This window comes from Babylonia areolata, chromosome 31 (assembly GCF_041734735.1).
Source record: "Babylonia areolata isolate BAREFJ2019XMU chromosome 31, ASM4173473v1, whole genome shotgun sequence".
In the NCBI taxonomy this organism is placed as follows: Eukaryota; Metazoa; Mollusca; class Gastropoda; order Neogastropoda; family Buccinidae; genus Babylonia; species Babylonia areolata.
In genome coordinates, this window is record NC_134906.1 from 28,444,808 (window position 1) to 28,454,807 (window position 10,000).

Genomic DNA, 10,000 nt, shown 5'->3' on the forward strand with positions numbered 1-10,000 from the left:
AATACCACAATTCTTACGACGGAAGCTAAAGGTTGGGTCATTCAGACACCCACTGGACATCCGAAGAGTCTGTGTAGAGGAGAAGAGAGGACTGGCCGTACTGAGTGAGTTAACATCTCATCCGAAAGACTAGACACTCAGTTTGATTTCCCAGTCAAACTTGGAAGGAAAAAGGGCAAGAGGGGGATTCGAACCCACACCCTCATGGACTCTCTGTATTGGCAGCCGAGTGTCTTAACCATTCTGCCGCCTTCCTCCTTAGGAGTGACCAGGAGGACTCCGGAACAACAACAGAGCCCCGGCTGCAGCTGAAGGGAGGAGGAGGATGGGGGCGGAGAACAGTGTGCTGGAGGGGTGTGAGTGGGGGGAGGAGGTTCTGGCGGCGGGACTGGACTGGGACCTGCAGCATGCGGAGCTCCAAGACAGCCGACCCATCACCGTCTTCCAGCCCTGCAAAAACGAGCGCAAGTACAAGGACATGATCCAGCAGCTGGCTAAGGTTGGGGTTCTTTTTGGTGTTGTTCTTTTAATTGTTGTTGTTGTTGTTGTTCTTCTTCTTATTGTTTTTGTTCTTCTTCGCCTTATTCTTGTTCTTGGTTGTTGTCGTCTTCTTACAAGGACATGATCCAGCAGCTGGCTAAGGTTGGGGTTCTTTTTGGTGTTGTTCTTTTAATTGTTGTTGTTGTTGTTGTTCTTCTTCTTCTTCTTATTGTTTTTGTTCTTCTTCGCCTTATTCTTGTTCTTGGTTGTTGTCGTCGTCTTACAATGACATGATCCAGCAGCTGGCTGTGGTATGGTTTGTTGTTGTTGTTCTTCGTCTTCTTCTCCTTCTCCTGTTTATATATAATATATTTTCTTGTCCTTGTTCTTCTTCTCCTTATTCTTGTTCTTGGTTGTTGTCGTCTTCTTACAAGGACATGATCCAGCAGCTGGCTGTGGTGTGGTTTGTTGTTGTTGTTGTTGTTGTTGTTCTTCTTCTTCTTCTCCTTCTCCTCCTCCTGTTTGTACATAATATATTTTCTTGTTCTTGTTTTTGTTGTTGTTTTTTTTGTCTTTTTCTTTTTCATCATCATCTTCTTCTTCTTCTTGTTCTTCTTTCTGTTCTTCTTTACCCTACTCTTTACCACTTCTTTCTTTGCTCGTGTTGCTTCTTCACTTACTCCTCCTCCTTCTTGTTCATCTCTTCTTGTTCGTCTTCTTCTTCTTTTCTTGTTCTGGTTGTTTTTGTTCATTTTGGTACTGGCACATGATCAGCAGCTGGCTGAGGTATGGCTTTTTCTTGTTCTTGTGCTTCTCTTGTTCTTGTTCTTGTTCTTCTTGTTCTTGTTCTTGTTCTTCTTCCTCTTCTTCTTTTTCTTCTTGTTCTTGTTCTTGTTCTTCTGCTGTGTTTGTTGTTGTTCTTGTTGCTATAGGCACATCATCAAGCAGCTGACTAAGCTGGCTATGTTTTTTTTTCTTTTCTTTTTTCTTTTGTCTTGTGTGTTTTTCACTCACTCTCTCACTCACTCACTCACTCATTGACTCACTTACTTACTGACTCACTGAATCACTCACTCACTTTCTCACTCACTCACTCATTCACTCACCCACTGACTCATTTATTCATTCATTTCTGTGTGTGTGTGTGTGTGTGTGTGTGGTGTGTGTGTGTGTGTGTGTGTGTGTGTGTGTGTGTGTCACTGTGTGTGTATGCATGTGCATAGAAGACAGCACGTTTGGTGCTCAACCAGTTGAGCAGGCAGTTTGTCATTCAAACTGTCCTTCACTGGTATTTTCTCCTGATGGATGTATCAGCCGAATGGTTAGAACGTTGGGCTTTACAGCCTGAGGGTCCCGGGTTTGAATCCTGGTTTTGGCACTCTGGTGGGTAAAGGGTGGAGATTTTTCCAGTCTCCCAGGTCAAGAGATGTGCAAACACTGCTAGTGCCTGAATACCCTTCGTGTATGCATGTGCTTGCAGAAGATGAAACATACATGTTAAAGACCCTGTAATCCATGTCAGCATTTGGTGGGTTATGGAAACAAGAACATACCTGGCATGCACCGAAAATGGAGAATGACTGCCTGCATGGTGGGGGTAATTGATGTGGATACTTATATAGCGCCTATCCTCGGTCAGAGACCAAGCTCTAAGCGCTTTACATACACGGGGACATTTGCACCACAGGCTGCCTACCTGGGTAGAGCCGACTGACGGCTGCCACTGGGCGCTCATCATTCGTTTCCTGTGTCATTCAATCAGATTTCAGACGCACACACTTACACATACACACTCAGACAGACATGTAACATTTTACGTGTATGACCGTTTTTTTTTAATTTATTTACCCCACCATGTAGGCAGCCATACTCCGTTTTCGGGGGTGTGCATGCTGGGTATATTCTTGTTTCCATAACCCACCGAACGCTGACATGGATTACAGGATCTTTAACGTGCGTATTTGATCTTCTGCGTGCGCATACACACGAAGGGGGTTCAGGCACTAGCAGGTCTGCACATATGTTGACCTGGGAGATCGGAAAAATCTTCACCCTTTACCCACCAGGTGCACCGAGATTCAAACCCAGGACCCTCAGATTGAAAGTCCAGCGCTTTAACCATTTGGCTATTGCAATAATGAGAATAAGAAGAATGAATTGTACTCATATGGTGCAAACTCCCCATATTATGGGTGCTAAGCGCCTCATTTGAGACAATACAAGAGCACATGAGGACATGGAAGTAGAAAAACAGACTATGTACACCAGTACAATACTACAAATTGCAGTGAGGAATAATGGCAGGAAGAAGGCACAAAACACACCCTACACCCATACACCTAAAAGCCCACTCTTGTATACTAGTGAACATGGGAGTTGCAGTCCAAGAACGACACACATACACACACACACACACACACACACACACAAAAACAAAAAAACAACTGTATCCTCTTCCAGAGTCTGAAGATGTTGAGACACCCCAGCATTCTCCGCTACATCGGTGCCGGGAAGTCGTCTGACGGCCATTTCCTGGTGACGGAGCAAGCCACGCCCCTGGCTGTGGTCCTGGACAAACTGTCGCCTTTGGAGTTGTGTTCAGGTCTAGGAGACATCCTGGAAGCTGTGACGTTTCTGCATGAAAAGGTGAGGGGTGTGCTTTTATTGGGGAGGGCATTGGGGGGGGGGGGGGGGGGGAGGGGGCGTGGTTGAGGAGTTTCAGTTTCAGTTTTCAGTTCCTCAAGGAGGCGTCACTGGGTTTGGACAAATCCATATACACTACACTGCATCTGTTAACCGTGGCAGAATGGTTAAGACGCTAGTCTGCCAATACAGAGTTGGTGAGTGTGTTGGTTCGAATCCCGCTCTCGACGGGCGCAATAGCCGAGTGGTTAAAGCGTTGGACTGTCAATCTGAGGGTCCCGGGTTCGGATCACGGTGACAGCGCCTGGTGGGTAAAGGGTGGAGATTTTTACGATCTCCCAGGTCAACATATGTGCAGACCTGCTAGTGCCTGAACCCCCTTCGTGTGTATAATTATGCAAGCAGAAGGTCAAATTCGCACGTTAAAGATCCTGTAATCCATGTCAGCGTTCGGTGGGTTATGGAAACAAGAACATACCCAGCATGCACACCCCCGAAAACGGAGTATGGCTGCCTACATGGCGGGGTAAAAACGGTCATACACATAAAAGCCCACTCGTGTGCATACGAGTGAACGCAGAAGAAGAAGAAGAATCCCGCTCTCGCCCTTTCTCCCAAGTTGGACTGGAAAATCGAACTGAGCGTCCAGTCGATTTGGAAAACATTACAACAAAATAAACAGAAACTGTAGCTGACAATGAAATGAAGAAAATTTAATGTGCAGCTGGTTTCTCAACGACACGAGTAACATGTATAGCTTGTTTCCCAGGTAGTTGACACAGTGTTTTACTTGTATAGCTTGTTTCCAAGGCAGTTGACACGGTGTTATACTCATGACGCCTGATCCATGATACAATAGCCTCCCTGGATACGCGCATTTTGGCAGCGGTTTTTGAAACCTGAGTAACACACACACATAGAAGCTGTGAAAACACACACGTCTTTTAACCCCCAAAAGAGTATTCAGACATTTGCAAAAATGTTGGTGTTTCAGGCGGGGGTGACTCACAACAACGTCAGCGTGTCGGCCATCTTCGTCAGCAAGGACGGGAGCTGGAAGCTGGGGGAGCTGCAGCATGCCTGCCCCTTCCACGACGCCACTGCGGATTACCTGGACGCCTGTCGGGCCTTCCGTGACCAGGATGCTCTGCCGCCTGAAGAAAAGGTGATGATGACTTGTTTTTTTATTGTCCACTCTGTGTTATGATGCCCTTTTGAAGGGGGGAGAGAGAGACATAGAGAGAGACAGAGAGAGAGAGAGAGACAGAGAGAGAGGGAGAGAGAGAGTGTGTGTGTGTGTGGGGGGGGGGGTAGGGAGATAGAGAGAGAGAGAGAGAGTGTGTTTGTGTGTGTGTGTGTGTGTGTGTGGGTAGGGGAGATATATATATAGAGAGAGTGTGTGTGTGGGGGGGGGGGGTAGGGAGATAGAGAGAGTGTGTGTGTGTTTGTGTGTGTGTGTGTGTTTGTGGGTAGGGAGAGAGAGAGAGAGAGTGTGTGTGTGTGTGTAGGGAGATAGTGTGTGTTGTGTGTGGGTAGAGGGATAGAGAGTGTGTTTCAGTGTGTGCGAGATCTTCAGTTTAACGTCTATTCACTAGAAGTGTTATAAGATGGATGAGTGTGAGCGTGTGCATGTGAGTGTGTGTGCGTGTGCGTGTATCTGTGTTTCCATGACCAGAAAGCTGTGTTGTATTGTGTGTGCAGCAAGGCCAAGTGGACGCCAAGAAGGATCAGGGACACGCCAGAGACATGTTCGCTGTGGGCGTCCTGTGTGAACAACTGACAGAACAGCTGTCGGAGCTAGGTGTGTGTGTGTGTGTGTGTGTGTGTGTGAGGATGTGGTGTGTGTGTTGGTGTGTGTGTGAACAACTATCAGAACAGCTGTCGGAGCTAGGTGTGTGTGTGTGTGTGTGTGTGTGTGTGTGTGCGCGCGTGCGTGCGTGCGTGTGTGTGTGTGTGTGTGTGTGTGTGTGAGGATGTGGTGTGTGTGTTGGTGTGTGTGAACAAGTGACAGAACAGCTGTCGGAGCTAGGTGTGTGTGTGTGTGTGTGTGTGTGTGTGTGTGTGTGTGAGGATGTGGTGTGTGTGTTGGTGTGCGTGTGAACAACTGTCAGAACAGCTGTCGGAGCTAGGTGTGTGTGTGTGTGTGAGGATGTGGTGTGTGTGTGTGTGTGAGGATGTGGTGTGTGTGTGTGTGTGAGGATGTGGTGTGTGTGTTGGTGTGTGTGTGAACAACTATCAGAACAGCTGTCGGAGCTAGGTGTGTGTGTGTGTGTGTGTGTGTGTGTGCGTGCGTGCGTGTGTGTGTGTGTGTGTGAGGATGTGGTGTGTGTGTTGGTGTGTGTGAACAACTGACAGAACAGCTGTCGGAGCTAGGTGTGTGTGTGTGTGTGTGTGTATGTGTGTGTGTGTGTGTGTGTGTGTGTGTGTGTGTGTGTGTGTGAGGATGTGGTGTGTGTGTTGGTGTGTGTGTGAACAACTGTCAGAACAGCTGTCAGAGCTAGGTGTGTGTGTGTGTGTGTGTGTGTGTGAGGATGTGGTGTGTGTGTTGGTGTGTGTGAACAACTGTCAGAATAGCTGTCGGAGCTAGGTGTGTGTGTGTGTGTGAGGATGTGGTGTGTGTGTTGGTGTGTGTGAACAACTGTCAGAATAGCTGTTGGAGCTAGGTGTGTGTGTGTGTGTGTGTGTGTCTGTGTGTGTGAGGATGTGGTGTGTGTGTTGGTGTGTGTGAGGGTGGAGGGTGTAGTGTGTGTGGGTGTTGGGGGGGGGATGTTGTGTGTATTTGGTGTGTGTTGTGTGTGTGTGGTGTGGTGTGTGTGGGGGTCTGGTGTGTGTGTGTGTGTGGGTGTGAGGGTGTGATGTGTGTGTGTGTGTGGGGGGGGGGGGTGGGGTGGGGTGGGTTGGTGTATGTGTGTGTTTTGTGTTGTGCGTGTGTTGTGTGTAGGGGAAGGTGTGTGTGTATGGGTGTGTGGTGTGTGTTGTGTGTTGTGTGTGGAATGTGTGTGTGTGGGAGGGGGGCCGGGGGGGGGGGCGGCATGAGGGAGGGGTAGGGGGAAGGGTGAGGGTGTGTTTTGTGTGGGAGATGGTGTGTTCATGTGTACTGTGGTTGTGGATGGGTGTGGTGTGTTGGAGATGGTGTGTTCATGTGTACTGTGGTTGTGGATGGGTGTGGTGTGTGTGGGAGATGGTGTGTTCATGTGTACTGTGGTTGTGGATGGGTGTGGTGTGTGTGGGAGATGGTGTGTTCATGTGTACTGTGGTTGTGGATGGGTGTGGTGTGTGTGGGAGATGGTGTGTTCATGTGTACTGTGGTTGTGGATGGGTGTGGTGTGTGTGGGAGATGGTGTGTTCATGTGTACTGTGGTTGTGGATGGGTGTGGTGTGTGTGGGAGATGGTGTGTTCATGTGTACTGTGGTTGTGGATGGGTGTGGTGTGTTGGAGATGGTGTGTTCATGTGTACTGTGGTTGTGGATGGGTGTGGTGTGTGTGGGAGATGGTGTGTTCATGTGTACTGTGGTTGTGGATGGGTGTGGTGTGTGTGGGAGATGGTGTGTTCATGTGTACTGTGGTTGTGGATGGGTGTGGTGTGTGTGGGGAGGGACGGTTGGATGAGGAGGATGATAGTGTGTGTTCATGTGTATTGTGTGTGTGTGTGTGTGTATGTGTGCACGTGTTTATGTGTATTGTGGGTGGATGTGTGGGTTGGTGTGTGTGTGTGTGTGTGAGAGAGAGGGGAGAGACGGTTAGGGGGTGTGGGAGGGTATGTTTATGTGTATTGTGGGTGGATGTGTGGGTTGGTGTGTGTGTGTGTGTGTGTGTGTGTGTGTGAGGGGAGAGACGGTTAGGGGTGGGGAAGGGTATGTTTATGTGTATTGTGAATGGGTATGTGTGTGTGGTATGTGCGTGGAAGGGTGGGTGCATGCATGTGTAACTGCTCGGTGTATGTGTGTGTAGGGTGTGTGTATATGTGGGCATGGGTGGATGGTGTATATGTGTGTTCTGTATTTGTGTGTGTGGGCGTGCATGTTTGTGTGTTGAGATTGTTTGTGCAGATCGATGTGTGTGTGTGTGTGGATGTGTGTGTGTGGATGTGTGTGTATGTGCATGGGTGTTTGCATATGACTGTACCCCAGAGAGCAGTGGAGAGGAAAATGCAACACAGCATTATCATAACTTCAGTGTTTCTTAAAACACTGTGTGCATGTTGGTTTTCAGGGGACGAAGAGGTAAATGGAGACATAACTTCAGCGTTCTTAAAACACCATGTGTGTGTTGGTTTTCAGGGCATGAAGAGGTAAATGCAGGTTATTATTATCAGACATAACTTCAGTGTTCTTAAAACACTGTGTGCATGTTGGTTTTCAGGGGACGAAGAGGTAAATGCAGCTTATTATTATCAGACATAACTTCAGTGTTTTTAAAACACCGTGTGTGTGTTGGTCCTCAGGGGATTTCAAGGAGAGTTTTGAGCAGAAGATAGCAGCCTGCCTGTCTGCTGACCCAACCCACAGACCCCGGGCCTTGGAACTGAAGAACGACTGCCTCTTCCAGTGAGTCTTGTGTTGTGTTGTGCTGTGTTCTGTTGTGTTTTAGTTTGTTGTGCTGTTGTGTTGTGCTGTGCTATGCTGTGCTGTGTTGTATTGTGCTGTGTTGTATTGTGCTGTGCTGTGTTGTGCTGTGCTGTGTTCTGTTGTGTTGTGCTGTGTTCTGTTGTGCTGTGTTGTGCTGTGCTGTGTTCTGTTGTGTTTGAGTTTGTTGTGCTGTTGTGTTGTGCTGTGTTCTGTTGTGTTTTAGTTTGTTGTGCTGTGTTGTGCTGTGTTGTGTTGTGTTGTGTTGTGCTGTGTTGCGTTGTGCTGTGTTGTGCTGTGTTGCGTTGCGTTGCGTTGCGTTGTGTTGTGTTGTGTTGCGTTGTGCTGTGTCGTGTTGTGTTGTGCTTTAGTTTGTTGTGCTGTGCTGTGTTGTGTTGTGCTGTGTTGTGCTGTGTTGTGTTGTGCTGTGTTGTATTGTGCTGTGCTGTGCTGTGTTGTATTGTGCTGTGCTGTGTTGTATTGTGCTGTGTTGTGCTGTGCTGTGCTGTGTTGTATTGTGCTGTGTTGTATTGTGCTGTGTTGTGCTGTGCTGTGTTGTGTTGTGTTGTGCTGTGCTGTGCTGTGCTGTGCTGTGTTGTGTTGTGTTGTGCTGTGTTGTGTTGTGTTGTGTTGTGTTGTGTTGTATTGTATTGTGCTGTGTTGTGTTGTATTGTGGTGCATTGTACTACATTGCATGTTATTGTACTGCACTGTATTGTGCTGGGTTGTGTTGTATTGTGGTGCATTGTACTACATTGCATGTTATTGTACTGCACTGTATTGTGCTGTGTTGTGTTGTATTGTGGTGCATTGTACTACATTGCATGTTATTGTACTGCACTGTATTGTGCTGTGTTGTGTTGTATTGTGGTGCATTGTACTACATTGCATGTTATTGTACTGCACTGTATTGTGTTGGGTTGTGTTGCATTTCATTGCATCATATTGTCGTGTATTTTACTCCACTGTTATGTTGTTTGTATTGTACTAAGTTTTATGATATATTGTGTTCTGTTGTGTTTCACTGAATTGTGTTGTGCTGTTTTGTGTTGTACGCTTTGTGTTGTGTTGCAGTGTTGTATTTGTTGTGTTGTGTTGTGCTGTGTTATATTGGACTGTATTGTATTCTGTCATATTGTTTTTTTGTTGTTTTTTTATATTGTATTGTGTTGTATTGTGATGTATGCTATTATGTTTTGGGGTGGGGGTCGGTTTTTGTGTATATGTGTATGTGTGTAGAATGCTTGTGGATATTTGTGTGAATTCGTATGTGAATGTGTGTGCATTTTTGCTTGTGCATACATGTATGTAGGTGTGAATTTGTGAAAATATTTGCGAATGAATGTGTGTGTCGGTACACATGTGCTTGCTTGTGCCATTGAGGAGTGTTTTTCTCTCTCTCTCTGTTTCTCTCTCTGTCTCTCTCGCTCTGTTTCTGTCTGTCTCTCTCTCTCTGTCCTTTCGCATTTCAACATCTTGAAAAGATAGCTCTATCATTGCCATGTTTGTTTGTTTTTTTGTCTCATGTGGTCTTGCTGTCATTGTTTTGATCAGTCATTTAACATTACTTTGAGTTCTGTACCACAGGCTTTAACTCATTGCAGTCCACAGCTTCATGCCTGCTACAATCAATCATTTAACATTACTTTGAGTTCTTTACCACAGGCTTTAACTCATTGCAGTCCACAGCTTCATGCCTGCTACAATACCCTGATCAATCATTTAACATTACTTTGAGTTCTGTACCACAGGCTTTAACTCATTGCAGTCCACAGCTTCATGCCTGCTACAATACCCTGATCAATCATTTAACATTACTTTGAGTTCTGTACCACAGGCTTTAACTCATTGCAGTCCACAGCTTCATGCCTGCTACAATCCCCTTGACCAGTAATACATGAGACCACTGCAGAAAAAACCCAGTGTTGTTCACTAGAACAGTAAAAACTGATGGAAATTTGTTGATTTAATCTGTCAAAGCTTCATTTTCATGCTTCCAGAATCCGTAAACAGTTTGGTTTAGAACGCCAACTGTACCAAGCCGTTCTTTCTCTGTCTCTGGACCTTGCATTTGGAATGAACTTCCTCTTTCACTTCATCAAGTCTCCACACTCAGCTCTTTCAAGCCTGGCCTTAAAACCCACCTCTTCCCAAAGTAGCCTCCCTCCTCTGCCTCTTCCTTGTCTTCAGTTTCTCCAGTTTCTCCAGTTATGCATGCGTGTGAATGACTGGTGCGAAAGCGCTTTGATTTATCTATGCACAAGATTCAGGGCTATATAAATACCATTATTATTATTATTTTTATTAAATT

The 10,000-nt window shown here is 46.5% G+C and overlaps 1 protein-coding gene across 1 annotated transcript in view; it reads left to right on the plus strand.

Moving 5' to 3' along the window:
* Nucleotides 1-10,000, plus strand: part of LOC143275831 (protein-associating with the carboxyl-terminal domain of ezrin-like) — a 28,531-nt gene that overhangs the window by 2,651 nt on the left and 15,880 nt on the right. Inside the window, exons 2-6 of the mRNA XM_076580115.1 lie at nt 263-499; nt 2,941-3,126; nt 4,118-4,288; nt 4,825-4,924; nt 7,569-7,671. Coding sequence (XP_076436230.1) covers nt 326-499; nt 2,941-3,126; nt 4,118-4,288; nt 4,825-4,924; nt 7,569-7,671 — 734 coding nt within the window. The 5' untranslated portion in view covers nt 263-325. The remainder of the gene's footprint in view (nt 1-262; nt 500-2,940; nt 3,127-4,117; nt 4,289-4,824; nt 4,925-7,568; nt 7,672-10,000) is intronic.